Source organism: Papio anubis, chromosome 11 (genome assembly GCF_008728515.1).
Source record: "Papio anubis isolate 15944 chromosome 11, Panubis1.0, whole genome shotgun sequence".
Lineage (NCBI taxonomy): Eukaryota > Metazoa > Chordata > Mammalia > Primates > Cercopithecidae > Papio > Papio anubis.
Window position 1 is genome coordinate 81,938,153 of NC_044986.1, and position 20,447 is coordinate 81,958,599.

At 43.4% G+C, this 20,447-nt stretch overlaps 1 protein-coding gene across 2 annotated transcripts in view; it reads right to left on the reverse strand.

Moving 5' to 3' along the window:
- GRID1 (glutamate ionotropic receptor delta type subunit 1) overlaps nucleotides 1-20,447 on the reverse strand; it is a 784,539-nt gene that overhangs the window by 15,300 nt on the left and 748,792 nt on the right. For both annotated transcript variants that reach the window (XM_003903675.5, XM_021943982.2), the window contains exon 14: nucleotides 2,662-2,828. In XM_003903675.5, the coding sequence (XP_003903724.5) occupies nucleotides 2,662-2,828 (167 nt within the window). The remainder of the gene's footprint in view (nucleotides 1-2,661; nucleotides 2,829-20,447) is intronic.

The window sequence follows — 20,447 nt, forward strand, 5'->3', positions numbered from 1 at the left end:
TCTGTATGCACCATACAAGGAAGCCTTTTTTTTTTTTTTTTTTGAGAACAGGGTCTCGTTTTGTCGCCCAGGCTGGAGTGCAGTGGTACAATCTCAGCTCGCTGCAACCTCCGTCTTCTGGGTTCAAGCAATTTTCATGCCTCAGCCTCCCGAGTAGCTGGGATTATAGATGTGTGCCACCACATCCACATAATTTTTTGCATTTTTACTACAGACAGGGTTTTGCTATGTTGGTTGGGCTGGGCTTGAACTCCTGGCCTCACGTGATCTGCCCGCTTCAGCCTCCCAAAGTGCGGGGAGCCACTGCACCCAGCCCAACAGAACCTTTTAAGGAACCACTGGCATCAGTAAGTTGGCAACCTGAGGTCTGAGTGTTGCTACTCAAGGGATGATCCCAGCCCAGAAGGAACTGTACCATACAGGAAGATGAGGAAACCGTGGGAGGCCAGCATAGGCCACTGGTGACGTTTCCTTATAATCACAGAGCACATGCCTTCTGATGAAAGCAAACAGTAATCAAACACTACTTGTCAAAATGACATGGAAACTGGACTAGCCACATTTGATTATGGTGACTGCTGGAGTCAGGAGAACAGCCCATGGGGTCTCTGTTGGGAGGTTTTGCACATGGACCTCACGGTCAGTGAGTGGACAAGTAGTGGGCAGGCCTGTTTCAGAAAGCCTGGTCTCTGGAATCACACACCCCATGTTGGCCCTGGCCCTGGTCCTCTGAAGTCACACGAAGGACATCTCACTCCTTCTGCCTCCAGTAAGGCTTACGATATTGGAGGTGGGCAGCCACATCCCTCCCCACTCATCTCCACCTTCCCCAGGTTGAGTATTCTCAGGTTCTACTCTGACCTAATGGGAGTCCCCTCTGCTCTGACTCCATTCAGCAATCCAGCCAAGACCGGGGCTCCTGGACTAGTGTCTGCTGCCTCTTCTCTCCAGTGTGTCAATGTTCACTTCAGCAGACTCTCAGGAGCCATGTGAGCAGTGTGAGCACACGGAGACTCTAACCTTTCCTCTCTGGGGCCCCTGTGCTTCCATGAGCGCTGTCTTGGGGCACATTAGTGGTCTTGGTGCTGCTGCTGTGTTGGCCCCATGGGCTCTCTTACCATCTGTTCTAGAGAGGTGCTCAGAGGTTGATGGTCTGTGGAATCGTCCTGAGCCTCCCATCTCGGAAAACCAACTGGTGTGAACCTCAAGAACACCAACGTGTTATAAATCCTGGAGAGAAGCCATTCTTTCTTCATGCATTTAATCTGAGCAATTGATAAATCACTACTCCTCCTTCCCTCTTGTCATCTCTCTCTGCTCCAGAGAGTAGAGGGAGGAACAGAATGTATACTTGATTAAATTTAAGGGAAAACCCAAAAGTCTCATTTACCTTAATTAGCCCTACTCTTTTCCTCAGTTTTGCAAAGAAACCACTGACTGGACTGGTTGCAGGCCCTCCTCCTCAGCCTTCCCTTGATGGGGCTGAGGCCCAGGTACTCATGAGCAGAAGGGCACAATGTGGACATCTAGAGTGTGGGAGAAGGGAGGTTGTGGGGCTTGGAGATCCAGCAGCCACATCGGCATAGCACTAGGGCTCAGGAGACCTGGATTCTACTTCCAGCTCTGCCAGCAGCTGGCTCAGCAATCTGGATATTCTAGTTACCCTCTCTGAACTGCAGGATGTTAAAGAAATGATTTATAAGGACTCTCACGTCTCCAAATAGAAGTTCCTTAGTACTGAAATCCATGCATTAATCAGTTGACAAGCGTTGCCCCTGAACCTGGCATGATGCCAGCCTTTTCATTCAGATGCTTCTGCCTCATTTCGGATTTGGGTGGACTCTGGCAGAGCCTGCCCGTAGGGCTTCCTCACTGGGCTCTGCAGATTCATCCCTTCACCCAGCAAAATGCCCTTCACAGATGTGTGCAAGAAGATGGCCCAAGGCTTAGACATGTTGGGGACAGGAGCTCTTGTTCACAGCTGACTACTGGACAAAGGCCACTGAACTACCCATGCCCCACTTCCACCCTTTCTGGCTAAGGCCACATCCCTTCCCTGCCCCAGCAGACAGCATCTCCTTGGACAAGGAAACTCCTGCCCTACAATCAGAGGCCCCTTCCAGCCACGTGCGAATAAATATGGAGACATTCTGCTTCTCTGACCCTACTTTTTAAAAGTCTCCACATTGACTACTCCACTTTACAGGTACATTTCTCTTTAAAAGTGATTAGTAGGCCCTTATCAGATCCTGCTAATTATTCATTTTTCTGGCTAACTCCTCCTCATTCTTCCATCCTCAGGTGTCCCCTCCTCTGGGAAGTTCTCCCAGATATCCTGGGTCTGGTGAGATGCCCTTTTCTGCCTGCCTCTACCCTAGCATACTGAGGATGTCTTTGCCACATGCTAATGTGCTCTGGGCTGGCATTACCTGCTCACAACAGAGACCCCACAGAGACTCTGAGCCTTCCTGGCAGGGACCATATACTTCCACAGGGTCTGAGGATAGGGGAGGAGGAAGCAGTGGGGCATAGTATGTGCTTAGGAAAATGTGATGAACAAAGGTGTTTGCATTGGCTCTTGTCTTCTAAGAGGTTATTCTCTTACCCTCGACCACTAGAGTCCCGAGACACTAGAGTCCCGAGGCAGCTGCCTGAGCTTACCTCTGGGAGAAGAGGTCCCTGTAGGGGCTGCCATGCTGCAGGGCGATCCCGTAACCCTTGCTGCTGATGCTGTTGCCGATGACAGTCACCGAGCAGTCGTCATCTGTCAGGGCTGCGTATTCCACCACGGCCACATCCCACAGGAAGGCGTAGTTCCCCTTCTTTGCCTGAAAGATCAAAATTACCATGAAATCAGGCAGGCCTGGCCAGTTGTGTCAGCTTTGATTGGTGAGCCATCTTGATGGTGGGATTTGAGGGACCCATCCTCAATGGTCTTCCTACCCACCAGACAGCACAGCAACTCTGCTACTGTTTCCTGGCCTACAAATACCAGCATTGGTTGAGGCCACTCACTTTGACTAGACATAAAATGTGTGCAGACCAGCCACAAAACATCTCATGGAGAGGGGAAGGGCGGAGGAACTAGAGGTGCTCTCTAAGACGAGCTTCCTGGTCACAGTGCCATGGGCCTATGTCTCAGATTAGAAGGCTCAGCTTTGGAGAGTGTAGAAAATCTAATGCCAGGTGACTGAGATTCTCAGATCGGAATTGTTGGGGAGCACAACAGTTGGGGATGAGGAACAGGGGAGAATAGAACCGTGGCAAATCTTATCCACTGATATTTCTACTTAGAACTTGTCTGAGTTCTGCTTAGGGTAAATCTGGAAAATGGCCCTGAATTCAGTGCCCCAGAGTAATGATGACTTAATATCAAGCACAAGCACATGCACATGCACATGTCTAGAGTCCCCTGTGCCTGAGGAAAAATCCATCAGGGACAGGGCTTGACTGTTATGGTGCCATGCCAGGCTTCTGCCACTTGTCTTTTATTGCCCACACATGAAGGTATGCACATGCCTGCACACACCCCTACACATGCACACACATGCCTGCACACATACACCTGTGCACATCCACATACATATGTGTAATACACACACATATATGCACCCATAAGTATGTGTTCACATACGTATGCACACACTCACATGCATATGTTTGTACACACACATGTAAACACATATATGCACACACACGTGCAGGTTTCTGGTGTCACTGTCTCCATATCAGTGCAGTGGTAGCAGATTCTTCCATCGGGAATTTGCCTGCGGTGACAGCTAAAGTCCTACTCTGTCACACCCATCCACAGCAGAGGCTGTCTTCTATCCTGAACCACAATTCTAACTTTGCCTGGAGTTTGGGCACTGGGAGGGAATGCAAGCTGCTTTACTTTCTGGAAAGAGATGCAAACCTGACACTGTCCCTTGGCCATCTTGAAACAAAGTAGGATGTTCTTAATGCAGCAAAGTGCCTGGCTTTAATGCTATAGCGAGCACACAGACAACTCGTTGCCACTTCTTTCCTTTCTACCGTGGCTCGCACTAGATGATGGGGGGCCTCATTATGGGCTTAGTGACAGCACTGAAATATCACAGACAATAATAGGCCATGCTAGCAAGCTACAGGCTTCTTGGCATTGTTGAGGGCATTGTCCCTGGCTCCTGCCTTTGTTCAGTTGAGTCTTCATGTCCACTGAGACTTTCCAAAGAGTGTCACAGCTACTTAGATGAAATTAGTCAAGATTTTATTTCTTTCAAGACCCCAAGTGCCCATGGCCCAAGACGGCTTATTTCCTTGTCAGAAGTTCTCCATTAGTAGGATTTGTGGGCAGAGTGTGACCTCCCGCAGTGGGAAGAGCCTGTTCCCAGACATTCAGACAATTTTGCCCAACAACCTTGTAAGAAATGACACACACCTGTGCCACTCATTGACTTTCACCTCAGGGAGCAATTCAAATATTACACCAAGGCCTCAGTCCTCAACCAATCCAATTTCAGAAGTCCTAAAGGACTCTGACCCAGGTTGCAAAATTACACACATCTCTCTCCTTCCATGTAGGAAGATAACAGTCCTATAAATTTTTCCTGCTGGCAAACAAGTTTTCTCACAAAAAGATAGACATTTTCAACCTCTTAGTAACCAAGTTTCTCAGCAAAATGTTGACTTATGACCTAATATTTGGTTTCAGTCAGACTTTGGAGCATTTCACATCCATGCTTGCAATTCAACATGACAATCAGACATTGTTATTTGTACAATTTCAAAAGGGCATGTCACTTTGAGGGAAAAATTAAGATCAGGTTTGTTTCTACATTTCAAGTGATGATCCAAGAATGAAAACAAAATATGCTTGGGAGGCCGAGGCGGGCGGATCACAAGGTCAGGAGATCGAGACCACGGTGAAACCTCGTCTCTACTAAAAATACAAAAAATTAGCCGGGCGCGGTTGTGGGCGCCTGTAGTCCCAGCTACTCGGGAGGCTGAGGCAGGAGAATGGCGGGAACCCGGGAGGCGGAGCTTGCAGTGAGCTGAGATCCGGCCACTGCACTCCAGCCTGGGCGACAGAGCGAGACTCCGTCTCAAAAAAAAAAAAAAAAAAAAAAAGAAAACAAAATATGCTGACTTAGACAGAGTGGAAAGGGACTCCAAGGAAAGCCTGATGTGGCCACTCTAATGGGACACGTGGCTTCCTTCAAGCCACAGGCGTTTGTGACTCAGTTTGGGCTCAGGGACAGGTGAGCACAGCTGCATGAAAGCACCCACATTTATAGTCCTGCTGGCCTAAGTTGAAAAGGAGGGAACATCCAGAAGGAATGCTGGCAATGGCTCAGCCTCAAATCCCTGCTAACCAGGAAGGAAGTACAGAGGAGACAGTAGGAGATGCCTTCTGGACCTGCTGAATACTCCATCTCCCCATTTGTCTATTTGTAAACAGGGACTAAGTTCATCATTATATTTATTTTTTCTTTTTTTAAAAAAAAAAAAATAGACAGTCTTGCTATGTTACCCAGGCTGAATTTGAACTCCTGGGCTCAAGCAATTGTCCTGCTTCAGCATCTTGAGTTGCTGGGACTACAGGTTCACGCCACTATGCCAGGCTGCCAATATATTTCTTGTGTCTGCCTGAGGAAGCACGTGGCTGGATCCAGAATCTGCCTGAAAATGCCGAAGCAGGAGCACATTTTGTGATGGGAGCTGGAGGTAGGCTCTAGGATGAGCTTTCTGGTCATGGCATGGGCCTATGTCTCAGATTGGGGGTTCACCCTTGGAGAGAGCAGAAAATCTAATGCCAGGGGATTGTAATTCTATGGAAATGTAGGGGAGTATAACAGTGTGGAGATGAGAAAGAGGGGAGGATGGACTGTGGTAAATCTTATCCATTTAATATTTCTAGTTAGAACTTGACTGAGCCCCGTTTAAAGTGAATACAGGAAAAGGCCTTGACTTCAGTGCCTCCAAGAACAGGTGACAATATCCAGCACAAGTACATGCCTAGAGCTCCCTGTGCATGGGGAAGAACCCTTTATGGATAAGACCCTGACAGGGCCAAATCAGAAGCTCCAATGGTGGCAGGACAGGCCAGATTCTAGCTCTGTCCTTAGGAAATATCCTCCATTCCTAAATGTCATCTTCACTTCCTTGGCATCCCAGAACTTTCTCAGCCCTTCTCTTTCAGCTCCATGCTGAGTAAAAGGCAGTGCTGAAGTATTTCCTTGGGTCCCCAAGTTCATCTATTTCCAGGAGAACTTTCTGGACCTTGCAGACATCTCCCCCAGTTTCCAGTGTGTCACAGAGCCTGTCTGAGACATAAGGGTTCTTAGGTCTGACCATACTGTCAGGAACATTGCAGACGCCAGCTCTAAGAAGTCAAAATATCCCACCCATCATGGCCCTGTTGTCTTTATACAGACCCTCTTCTTCTCCCCTTGCAGAATGAGCTCCATCCTGTCCCCACAAAAACTCTAAGCTTTGCTTCTTCCTTGTAGGGTCAGAATCAGTTTTCCATGTGGCCCCTAATAATGATGAATTCACCCCCTTATTCTGTGCTACTTATCCACCGGTCTGACTTCCCCACTACGGGGAGGAACACCTAATATATCAAGCATCTGCCTCCAGGACAGCCAAGTGTGTCCTCTCTTCCCTGCCCCTCCTGCTGCAAGTTCACCCTCCTTCTTCCTTGAGTCTCAGCATTTCCTCCAATCCCGCTCCTAGGTTCAGTCACCTCCTCTGTGGGTGCAACCTCTTATCTAGCCTCTAGTTCTGTTAGGAAATCATGTCTATTTCTTTCTCGCCATTCTCCATCCCTTCACCTCCATTTCAGAGACCTCTCACATTAGGAGGCATTTGTCATTTCCTATTTATATTAACTCTTTTCTGTTGAGGATGTTTTCAGGCTCTGGAAAAGACACAGCATAGGCAGGAATCTAGCTTCCTCTCAACCTTATGCTATGGTCTGGTGCTTGTAGAGGGGGGAGGGTGAACCCAGTCACCTCCCTGCAGGTGTCCCAGAGTCCCTTGGCCAAGTGTCACACAGATCTTTAGATCTGCTATTTTTTTGCCACTTCCTGTTCAGACCAACTCCTTCTTCCTGTATCTCCCAGTACTGTCTTATCCCTACTTCCAGGTGGCTGTGGGAAGTTGAGGAGGATAATGTCTGAGAACAGCCATGATAGGTGGTAAGTTGTTTGCAAATAGATTGTTAGCATTTATCTCATAATGCCTAAAAGATAAAAGGGATGCCACTGATTGGAGTTCCGCTATTAAAAGAAAACAAAAGCAAACACTATATTTCACCTTTCAATGGGTTAAGTTACCTTTATCTGGTTTGGCTGGTCCATTTATAATATTAAACACATTCTGAATTTCCAATTGCTGACTCACCATGGATCAATGCCTTAGAATAAGGCTGGTGGAAAGTTAGGCTGGAGACAAGGCTGTGGATACAGCCAAGCTTGCTCCAAGCCCTCAGCTCTCTGCAGAGCCTAGGTGGGCATAGACATCCAACAGTCCAGGCCCTTTTGACCCCAGAGAGCCCTTCAGGACTAGTTACGGGGTCCTGGGACTCCAACCCATGTTTCTTCCAGGAGCTATGAAACATATTTGCAGATCATCCTAGAAAATAGATGTCTGCAAACTAATATATGTAAGTGGCCAAATTACATTTCTAGAACATATGGTCTAGAAATGTAATTTGGCCACTTACACAGCGCTTTAAAAAAAAAAAAAAAAGATAATATCTAGTGGTAAAGGAATTGTGGAAAAAATGTGCGTAATCCTTCATGGCTACCAGCACCACAAAATGATGCAACCCTTTGGAGAGTAATACAACAGTACAAAACACAAATGTTTAAAGCTGCTCATGTCTTTCACCTTTGCAAGTTGGGAATTTAACCAAAAAAGTAACCTAAATGTATCTAAAATGCATGACAAATATTCTAAATCAAGAGTTGACTCTAAAGTAAACATATGGTTTAAATATTTACTATTAGGGAAACAACTTAATAAATTATGGTTCATAAATGTGATAGCATTTTATGTAACAGATAGTAATATAAAGACTTTACAGAAACACTATATGTTTATATTTATATACATAGATATGAATACTTAAGGAAAGTGAAAGAAAATAATAGGATGAACAGATTATTATTGATAGATACAGTATTATTGCTCTTGTGTGTACATGTGAAATGCAATATTCTAAAAGATGGATCATCACCTAATAGAGCGGGATAAATGACACTTTTCTAGACAAGTGGGTGAAAGTGTTGTCTTTATTTAACCTTGTTTCACAGTTTGTTCTATCATGCATGACACAGACACCTAATCCAATCTGCATCCTCCATGTGCCCCTGGCTCCACTGTAGCAGTGCCCTGGCCCATCATCAACAGGACACAAAGGTCTGGGAGAGCTCTCAGACCTCTCCAGAACACTGGCTCCCTGATAATAGCCAAGCACTTGGAAAAATCTCCTTGACATTTCTGGCCTACCTCTAAACATTTTGCTTCATTTCATTCTCCCCTTTTCCTAAAAGAAAAGCAAACAAACAAACATGGTCCAGACATAAAAAAGAATAGATGCAGGAACTTTAGGGAAAGGAGGAAGAATATCTTGGCATGAGAAAAAGTCAAAGGCATGTGAGCATCTATCCCTGGGATGCCAGGACAACAACAGCTAGAGAGACCACCCAGCCTTGTCTCCCAGCAAACACCTTAGCAAACAGATTCCCTTCTCAGTCTACCTGCACCCTGGGTTGTTGCAAAAGGAAAAAAAAATTGACATGGTGAGGGAGTCTGGCTCTAACACTTACAGCATCCTCCCTAACATTTAGGGGAATATGATTGGCCTCTATTTGCTGGAGGAAGGTTGGGCTCTATAAAAGAAGCCACGAGTGAGCTGGGTTATTGGATGACTTCCTTGTGTTCCATGACTTCACACCGGCAGTAAAATGAGATTGCATTGCCTTTTGTTGCTCCACTGATTCCACCCCTTTTGGAACTCACTTGGAGCACAACCTTTCAGAGACATCAGCCTTCAAGGCAAGAACCTCATTACACTATTACATTCCATCCTAACTGCTTTGGAAAGGGACAAGCAACCACACTGCTCCCCCAAATGAGAATGTTTGTGCTGCAAACATCAGTCAGAAACGCTATCGGAAAGGAAGCACAGAAGGAAGCCAGGTGCCCGTAGTGCCAGGTACAGGGTAGGTGTGGGGCCCCCACTGGGTACCAATGCCTTCAGAAACCTGATCCCTTTTTTATCTATGTAATACTTCTCAAGGGCAGAAGATTCCATCCCATTTACAGACAAAACAACAACAACAACAACAACAACAACAAAAACTGAGGCTCAGAAAAATTAAATGATATGTCCCAAACAAGCCTGAATTATGAACAGTGGAGCCATGTCAACCTGAGTTACATCTGGCTCCAAAGAAGTCTGTGCTGTCTCCTCTGTCCTGGTTAGACTCATGAAGAATGGACTGGGGAGAATTCACCTACTGTCTTTGCTCTTGGACCACTTCCCAGGGAACATTGCTGGTGACAGACTACACACAAATGGCAACGCCTGTATTTCCCTAGCTTTAGAAACAAAAGTGGTTCATGGAGTCACTGAAACTCTGGAAGAAGGGAGGACACGGGGTCTGCCCCTTCTCTGTACATCACGGACTCTTTGGAAACCTGACACATTCTCGTGTGCATTCACCATCTGTGCAGAGTGCATTCTGCCTCTGCTTCAGCCACCATTTATCCTAACAAAGCAGAACTCAGCCTTTTCAGGCATCCTAAGTCTTAGTTCCTATAGTCATGTTCATACAATGGCAACACATTACCACAGGCAGCCTGAACCCTGGCTACAGTGATACCTGTATTATGTATGCACCATGCCAAATTATAAGATTCAACAGTAAAACCCAGACCATCTGCAGAGAAAAAGACAATTTTGCAGTCGGCTGGTGGGAGTGTGGCTGGCATGATATTTCTGGAATGGCAATTTGGTGGGGAGAATTGAATGTTTTTAAAATGTGTACATGCAGCGATTCTACCCCGTGGGATTTATCCTGAGGAATTATTCAATTTTCAAAAAGTGTTTGCATAAAGATTTTTTCAGGGCAACACTGTTTAAACTAGTCAGAAGTTAGAAACAACCTAAATGCTCAGTAATTGGGAATCAGCCAGGTGAATGATAGTATTAGATGGTGGAACATTACGTTACCATTAGTATGGGGCTTTAAAAGAGCATTGATTGTTAAGGGAAATTTCCATGGGAAAAAAAGAGGCACCCCTGAGCTATGAACCAGCCTGGGTTACTGAATCCAACTGTATGAGTTTAAATGCCAGCTCCACACTTGCTGTCTGTGCAGACGAGTTGCTTAACATCTCCGAGTCTCAGTTCCACTGGATAACTGGTCCCTACCTCACAGAGTCCTGATGAGGATTAAATTACTCAATATGTGTGATGTGCTTAGGATCTTGCTTAACATATGGTAAGTGCTAAATAAATGATAATCAATCTTATATTGTTTAGTGGAAAATGAACCTATTACACTAGAGTATTGACATTGTGACCGCCTCTTAAATTATTATGTAAATCTTTATGTTTGTGAAGGATCAAAAATAAGTGCCAAATACAAGCCATGGTCATCTTTGGGAGGTACCATCATGAGTGACTTTTGTTGGTTTTGAACATCTCTTTGTTGCCTAAGTTTCCTGCAGCTCAGCAAGACTCACCTTTTGTGACTACGGATATCGAGGCTCAGCCTCCTTCCTTGTGCACAGTGCCGCAGAAAAAGCAGGGTGCCCACTGTCACAGCTCAGCTCTCCAGTGACCCTACTGTCTCAGGGGCTAAGAACTGTTTCCTGAAAAGACGGTTGTGAGTGGGAAATTCCCGAAGGCAAAACACTGTACCTGGCACAGCATGAGGGCTCAACGCGAGTTCCGTGTCCTCCTCCTTCCTTCAGTTCCCAGATGGTCAGGAGATCCATCTGTCAGCTGTGATTGAAGCATTTTCCCTCCACCTACTCCCCTCTTGCCAGTCACCCCCCATCTTCACCAACTCAGCAACACACTCTGTGTGAGTATGCAGTGTGTGTGCATGCAGAAGAGTGTGAGTTTGTGTGTTTATGTGCATGAGAGTTGTGTATGTGTATATGTGTAAGTGTGAGGGAGATGTGTTTGTATAGATGTGTACATGTGGATGCACATGAGAATATATGGGTGGGTGTGTGTGCATTCGATAATACACGTTAGTGTCTATAGGTACGTATTTATGTGTATGTGTGCATGGGAATGTGTGAGTGTGTGTATGGGTGTGTGCGTGTGCGCATGTTGGAATAATGTATGTACAGGTATGACTGTGTATGTGTGTGAATGTATGTGAGGGAGTGAGAATTATGTGAGTATGTGTACATGTGTAAGCGTGAGGGAATGTGTGTGTGTGAAGGTGTGTGTGTATACATGTGAGAATTGTATATATGTGTGCAGGTTGATGAGTGAGTTTATGTGTGAGTGTGTGAGTATGCGTATGATTGTGAGCACCATTGCCCCAAGGGAGGCAGCAGAGAAGAGGACTCAGGTACCAAGCTGCTGGAGAACCATGAAGGGTTCAGAAAAAGTGGACCTTCAGCTGGAGATAAAGAGCCCATCTCTAAAGAGAGAACAATGGAGAGAGGTGATGCAAAATCAAAATGATGTGAGGCTGTGAGGCCGACCATTGGTGGGCCCAGCTAGGAGGCTGCCAGGAAACCTGCTACCCAAAGAATGAAAGGTAAAGACTTTTTATCTGGATCAGACTCTGGACCAGCAAAAGGAGGCAAACCAGGACAGGCTTAGTTGGGGGGCAAGAGATTGCAGACAAACTCTCCACAATTACTGAAAAAGCTGCTTTCCTGAGGGTCCACAGGGCACAAAGTCAATTTGGCTCCTGGCTGCAACCCAGAGTGAACAGGATGGGACTGGACAATGAGATGGCACAACCAAAGGGGAGCAAGGCCATCTGGTAGCAGGAAGGCCTCTGGCTTGTGTGGCATGTAGAGCACAGACACTAGGGCAGCCCTTAGCTTTGTCATGAAAGGCCCAGAGAGGCCACCCATGACCTGGGCAGGAGAACTGAGAAGATGGAGGTGTCGCCAGGCTACAGCAGTAGGACATGGCTCCTGATGGCCAGGTGCCAGGATTTCTGCAAATGATTGCCTGTCTCATCCTGGTATTCCTGTTTCCTAGAGTAACATAGTCAATAGTGAGGAGGACAGCAGTGGATAGAGAGAATGAGAGTAATTCTGCATCTCAAAAAGGCCACCAATCCCTTTTTTCCATGAGTTTCTTTTCTTTGTTAAAAAATTTGTATAACTTTAAAGGGTACAAGTGCAGTTTTGTTACATGGATACATTGCATAGTAGTGAAGTCTGGGATTTTACTGTAACCATCACCCAAATAGCCTACATTGTACCCTTATGTAATTTCTCATCCCTTACCCCCATCCCACCCTCCCACCTTTCCAAGTCTCTAATGTCTGTTATTCCACACTCGATGTCCAAGTGTACACATGATTTAGCTCCCACTTATAAGTGAGAACATGTGGCATTTGATTTTCTGTTTCTGAATTATTTCACTTAAGATAGTGACCTCCAGTTCCATCCATGATACTGCAAAAGGCATTATTTTATTCTTTTGAATGGCTGAATAATATTCCTTTGCATAAATATACATATATATATCACATTTTCTTTATCCAATCAACAGATTGATTTCATATCTTAGATATTGTGAACAGAGATGCTATAAACATATAACTGCAGTTATCTTTTAGATATAATAATTTTCTTTGAATAGATACCCAGTAGTGAGATTGCTGGGTAGTTCTATGTTTAGTTTTTTGGGAAATCTACATACTGTTTTCCATAGAAGTTTTAGTAATTTATATTCCCACCAACACTGTAGAAGCATTCCCTTTTCTCTGCATCCTCACTAACATCTGTTATTTTTTGTCATTTTAATAACAGCCAGTCTGACTGATGTAAGTGATATCTCACTGTTGGTCTAATTTGCATTTATCTGATGACTAGTGATGTTCTGCATTTTTTTCCTATGCTTGTTGGCCATTTGTATTTCTTTGTTTGAAAAATGTCTATTCATGTCCTTTGCCCACTTTTTAATGGAGGGACAGATAGCCAGAATTTGTAAGAAACTCAAACAACTGAACAACAGCAACAATAACAGAAATGCCTTTTCTCTTACGTTATCTGCCCTTTGATTTTTAACTTCGTTTATAGAATTTTCAATTCCAGGTCATAGAGAGCACAGCATGGTATGTTGGCGAGAACAAGGATTTGGAGACAGGCAGACCAGGTCTTTCTTTAGCATCCTTGGTGAGCTATCTGAGCCCTCTGAGCTGAATGCCCTCACCTAGAAGACAGGAATAGCATGCCCACCTCACACACTTGTCACAGGAAAAGACAGTGTGGTGCATTGAAGAAACGCAAACAATAACACGCTATTCTCATGATCATGACAATCATTACCTGCATTATCTTATAGCTGAAAGTTTGGATCCTGATAATGCAATTGCCTTGGAATAAATAACACTTGAAATTGTCCTCAATCATCAGTACAGTAAATTAGAAAAATTGTTAGACTAGGCTGGATCACAGTCTTGGCCCAATTACTGATTTCATATCAATTTATAAAAACGGAAGAGTGGCACAGATGGTCCTTCAGGTCTTCTCCAGAACTGGCATTCTCAAAGTCTATGATATAGACTAGTGGCTCTCAAAGTGTGTTTTCTGGCCAAGCAGCATCAGCTCACTGATGAACTTATAAGAAATGTAAATTATCAGGTCCCATCCCAAGACCCACTAAATAAGAGACTCTTAGAACAAGGTCCAAAATGCTGTTTTAATAACCTTTACAAGTGATCCTGATGCATGCTAAACTCGAGATGTAATGATTTAGACCTCTGGGTCAAATAATTTCTGATCTTCTCTTCAACATAGGTTTAGAAAGGGAGATAGTATTAAAGCTCCAGGGTGTTGAATTGGAGTACTGAATGGAAGAAGGGAAACCATAGAGTTGAGAGACCAGGGCTACTAAAAACACATTTTAAAGGAAAGTCACACTGAACATCTTCCTGAAAATAACTCTACTTTATGCTTTACCAGCTATTCTCTTCCCTTACCATCAATTCCGTTCCCTGAATTTCTTAGAAAGTTCAGGATAAACTTCCGCAGTCCAAATTGTGTACACTTTCCACCCAAGGAAATTGAGGCTCAAAAAGAACTGTACCCAAGGCCACAGAATTAGCTATTGGCAGAGCTTCAATTTCTCCTCAGATCTCCTTGACTGCAAATTGCCTTCCTCTCTGTCACATCAAAAGTTCAGTATCAGTAGCCCCAAAGAGCCACACTGAGCCCCCTGAGCAATTGACTCTGTCCTCATGCTGGTTTTCTCCCCTCTTCTGCTGCCAGATTCTTGTCAAGTCTTTGTTAATGACATCTGCCTCCAGCATCTGACCCTTTGGAGACATTATGGCAGCATTCCCTTTTAGGGCCTCCAGCACTTTGGGGAGGAATAGTTTTATTTAGTGAGCCAAAAATTGTACTAGTAAAATAAGGTTTCTTATATTTTCAAGAAAAAAGAAGCTGGTTTGGTACAAAGGAAAAAGAAAAGTCCTGAGTTGGAAAAATCAATGCCTCTTTTCTCAAATTCTGAAGTTATACGCTATCAGCAAAACTAGGGACTATAAATAACCTCGTCAGTAGGGCAAAGGGACACATTGATTTTTCAATGATTTGTCAAAATTTTAAATTGTCCAAAGACCATGATAAACAATAATCTAATCTGAGTTATTCCATGGGAAAAATTAAGATGACCTAAAAGAAAGAGTAAATCTGTGTACCCAGATACAAAATAGATTACAAAGGGAAAAGAATACAGAATGAAGAATGCCATCCCAGGAAATTTAAACAACTTAAGAATACATGAATTCAGGGTACACAGACGACAAACATACATATGGTCAAATAGCCCATAAAGTACAGGAACAGGACTGTGCAGATACTCCCTGTGTGCCAGGTACACACATATGCACACCCACCCACACCCACACACACACACACAAGGAAGAATGTAAGCTTGACCATGCATGTCCTGTTTGCTCCCCTAGCATGATGTCTGGCATAGAGTTGGTGCTAAGTAAATATGTGTAAAGTGATTGAATAAAAGATGAAGGGATGGCAAGCAAAATCTGGGAAGCCAGAAGCCTTGGTCTTGGCTTGACTGAGCTGCTGAGTGGGGCACATCCTGTTTGCCCCTCCTGGTCTGCCCTCCACCCTTTTCCACCCTGAAGTCTCTTCCAGAGGCTTCACAGACAGCATTAATGGGCACCCTTGGCCTCAGTTTCTAAAATTCAAGAATAAATAAAATACTAATAAAACAACAATCATGACAATAAGCACCATTTGTTCAAGCAAACGTTCTCAAACTCGGAAGCCATGAGGATCACCTGGAGGACATGTTAAAACACAGATTGCTAACCTCCCTGTTGCCCAGCTTCTAATTCATTAGCTCTGGAGTAGAGTCCAAGACGGTACATTTCTAACAAGTTCCCACATGATGCTGGCAGTGTTGGAATAAGGCCCACCCTTTGAGAACTACACTGTTAAAATATACTTTTTAATGTTTTTCTTTTGTTGTTTTGAAATGGAGTCTTGCTCTATCGCCCAGGCTCACTGCAACCTCCGCCTCCTGGGAACAAGTGGTTCCTGTGCCTCAGCCTCCTGAGTAGCTGGGACTACACACATGTGCCACCAGGCCGGGCTAATTTTGGTATTTAAAAAAAAAGTTTTTATTTTATTTGAAGGTGTGGGATACACGTGCAAGATGTGCATAGGTGTTACATAGGTAAACGTGTGCCATGGTGGTTTGCTGCACCTATCAACCCATCACCTAGGTATTAAGCCTCACATGCATTAACTATTTATTCTGATACCATCCCTCCACCCCCCAACAGGCCCCAGCGTGTGTTGTTCCCTTCCCTGTGTCCATGTGTTCTCATTGTTCAGCTCCCACTTATGAGTGAGAACATGCAGTGTTTGGTTTTCTGTTCTTGTGTTAGTTTGCTGAGGATAATGGCTTCCAGCTTCATCCATGTCCTTGAAAAGGACATGATCTTGTTCCTTTTATGACTGTAGAGTATTCCATGGTGTATTAATTTTTGCATTTTTAGTAGAGATGGGATTTCACCATGTTGTCCAGGCTGGTCTTGAACTCCTGACCTCAAGAGATCCTCCCACCTCAGCCTCACAAAGTGCTGAGATTACAGGCGCGAGCCACCATGCCTGGCTCTTTCACATCACTTCTAATCTTTACAACAACTCTGATAAGACCTGGTATTATTATTCTTATTATTCAGGAGCCCGTTAATTTGCCCAAGATCTCACAGCTAGTAAAAGATGGATACAAGATCCAAATCCAGTTCTTTCAGACCCAAATCCAATTTTCTATTCACTATGCTATGCTGCCTTTAACTGAGCACTTGACTTCACTGAAATAAAGTTTAAGTGAGACCCATGAAACTATACCCCGAGGCCAAGGTGGCTTTGCTGTCTAAAGCAACTTCTTCTTAAAGTCTCTTTAGCCATAAAGGGTTGCTGGGAACTGGCAACACGAACTGTGCTGTGAGGAGAGAGAAGCAGCAAAATTGCATGCTATCCCAATTAATATTAACGAACATCCCTTCATGTGCTGGGAGACCGTCTCCAGAGGCTTATGTGGAAGAGCCTCATCCTCTAACTCCATTTGTGGCTAAGTATTCCTTTATGGCCTTTGCTAAAATGTCAAAGCTCACGCAACAGCCTTGGAGCACTTTGAGGAGCTATAAAAGAGGTCACATTCTGACCAAAAAGATACAAATGGACTCTCATTCCTCACAGCTGAATAAGCTGTGGGCTCTACCTGTTGGAATTTACAGCTTTGTAAAGTCAAAAGAACCATAAAAGTTTACTGGTAGAGGGCTGGGTGCAGTGGCTCACATCTGTAATCCCAGCACTTTGGGAGGTTGAGGTGGGCGGATGACCTGAGGTCTGGAGTTCGAGATCAGCCTGACCAACATGGAGAAACCCCGTCTCTACTAAAAATAGAAAATTAGCCAGGTGTGGTGGCACATGCCTGTAATCCCAGCTACTCAGGAGGCTGAGGCAGGAGAATTGCTTGAACCCAGGAGGTGGATGTTGCAGTGAGCCGAGATTGCTCATTGCACTCTACCCTAGGCAACAAGAGCGAAACTCCATCTCAAGAAAAAGATAAATAAAGTTTACCAGTAGAGGTGCTTTATAGGGGTAGTGGGGGAACTCCTGCACAGTCCTGATGGGGGCACCTCTCTCTCTCCCCCACTCTCTCTCTCTCACACACACACATATACATGGAAAGAGAGAGAGAGAGAGAGACTACAATTTCAAAATATAGGACCCAGAGCAAATCTTAATATCCTCATGTTATAGAGTGAAGAGACCTATCAGCTGTTCATTGGAGCACCTCATCCCAGTAGAAACCACTACTTCTACCCAAATATGTTTTATCTTATGGATGATCACAAGATAATGATGACAATGATAATAATAGTAGTAATAACAAAAAGACACAAAAATGGTAGAAAGAGACAGCTAATTTTTGGGAAAATAATTTAGTTTTTTTGAGTTTTGCATTCCTTATTTGCAAAATGGAAACACGCCACAAAAGATCCTCAGTGGTGAAGATAAGGTGCATAAGCACAATGCCACACATGTCAATTTCTGTGTAAATATTATTTTTCTTCACTTTCTCTTCCTTTTTGCTCCTGAATAAACATTATGCCAATAAAGTGGAAATACAACTAAGCTACACAAAAATTGCCAACAATCTGGCTGACATAATAAATCAAAATTATTTTCACCAGAAATTTCTTCTTGATTTTAATGTAATCTAATAACAAAACAATTCAGTTTAAAATGTAAAAACTTAAGTCATAAAACCCAAAGCAATAATATTCAATGGAACAAGCAGAATGGAATCAGCCCACATTTACAGCCAGCACTAAGGTGAAGCGTATCAGACCTGGGTACAAAGCAAATTACAGGGTAGAGAAAATCTGAAAAAAAAAAAAAATCAGATTTAAGCGAAGTCAATATCCTCCCACTTCCTCTAATAAGAAGTTTGAAAATAATCAAGGTTAGCATGATGGCATGGATATTGGTTTGATTCCAGAGCTTACTCTATCAAATTATAAAAATTGTAAAAGAAAGTAATTGCAGAATTCATAACAAGATTTGCTTGGCAATGCTCAAAACCCAAAGCAGAATAATTTAATAAGGGAGGCACAGTGGGGGTTTTCCTTGATCTTTGGACTGTATTATCCCAAACCAGTCATCACCAAACAGAATTAAACGGCAAGGAGTTATAAAGGGGCCAACTTAGTCAATTGTGTGGCAACAGGCTCCAGTAAGACTGACTCTGCCACTCAGGCCCAGGGCAGAGGACCCCCTGCCCTCCCCTGCCCCCTCCTTGCCCTTACTGCAAGTGGACCCCAGAAATTTTGCTGCTCATTCATGTTTAAGAAAGATGCATATGAATGCATTTCTTCCCACTCTCATTTCTTACTCATTGAACATTTACTTCGATTTTTGAAAGGGTAGGAGACTTTGAGTAAGCGCTTTATCCCTATGCCCACCTCTGTCCTCGGCCAGCCCTAAGGACAGACAAATAAATAAGAGGCAGGCCTCACCGTAGAAAAGCCCCAAGTCTAGCAGGGCTGTGACAGAGCAGGGCACTGAGGGTTGGATGGCATCTGGTGAGGCTGCACTCTGGGATGACCTGTGTAGTAAGGGGAAAGGGAAACCCCAGGGAAGGCTCAGAAGACATTAATGTTTCTGTTACGGCCTGAGGGATAACCAGGAACCAGCCTGACAAGCAGAGAAGGAGACTGGTGCTCTAAGCAGTGTGCGGGAGCTGAAGCTTCATTCTGATCACGAATTTCTTCCATTTCTGTGGAGTGTCACAGGGTAACGACAAGGGCGCTGGAGTGAGAAGAGTTCAATACTGACTCAAGCTTGATTGTCAGCAAGTCCCTTGCCCTCTTGGAACTTCAGTTTCCTCATTAATGAACTGGTTGTGCTGAAGCACAATTGACCTGATGCACGGGAGAAACTTAACCTCATACCTGGTCCAGACCAGGTTTCTCTCATGGTAGCTGTTGTGATAAAATTAATCTCCTGATTGTCCAAACATTGACATAAGGCCCCAATGGAGGAAAGGGAGACCCAGGATAAAATAAGAAAGGAAACAAAAATATTTTACTTTTGAAATAATATACTGTCCCAAGTCCGTTTTTGTCTTCTCTTCTAACTCAGTTTTAGGAGGAAAAGTGTCACGTCCACTTTTACATATTAACTGAGTTCAGCACTAGTAAATGGGTTGATGAATAAATGAATGAATAAATGGATAAAATACAAAATACTTCACAGAGTAAATCACTGCAGAAATCTATATTTAAGGAAGACATTTACATGTCCATCACTTCTGATTATTGAACAACCATAGACCTCTAAACACGATCTTATTCAATTTCCCCAATTAGCCACAGTTTATAATGGCAATGCCCAGGAAAAAAAATTTAAAGAAAATGATTGCTGTTCCACTCTAGTCCCCAGAATTATAAATCAAAATAAAGCAAAAATACATGCATACACAAATAACTTGTACAAATATAAACAGAAAGAAACAAAAAATCACAATGAAAGATATGAGAAAGTAGAAAAACACTAATTTATTTTTAAAATCTTAAGATAAATCACAAGGATTTGATGAAAAAAATCCACTGACAAATAAATATTCTTTAGATCCCAAAACTAATAATGTAATTCATTCAAAGCTCTGCTTTTGGGAATATTCAATAATATTTCATCAAGGGCTTTAAATGTTTATATCCTTTTTGGCATCATAATTCTACTTTTGAGAATTAGACCTACAGAAATAAATGTAGTAACTGAAAAACATTAGGCATAAAGATGTTCATTACAATGTTATTTATAACTGTAAACAACTGGAAATGACCCAAATGGCAATCAAGAAAGGAATGTTTAAATAAAATTTTTACATCCATTTACATTTGATAAAATACTAATTAGTCACTAAACAATTTTTATGAAGTTTTCCCACATTGTCAGAAAAATGCAGGATAAAATATTTTTATAGCAATATAATTATATGCCATGTTTGTAGAAATTCTAAAAAGACTAGACAGAAATACACAAGAGGATTCCTGGAACTGCATTTAGGTGGTGAAAAAAAGAAATCTCTTAAACTTTTCTTAATGGGGACTTATTACATGTAAATCATAAACGTATAACCTAAAGATTCCCTTTCAAAACTGTTTATTATTTTAAAAGTTGATATGGATTGGGGGATATTT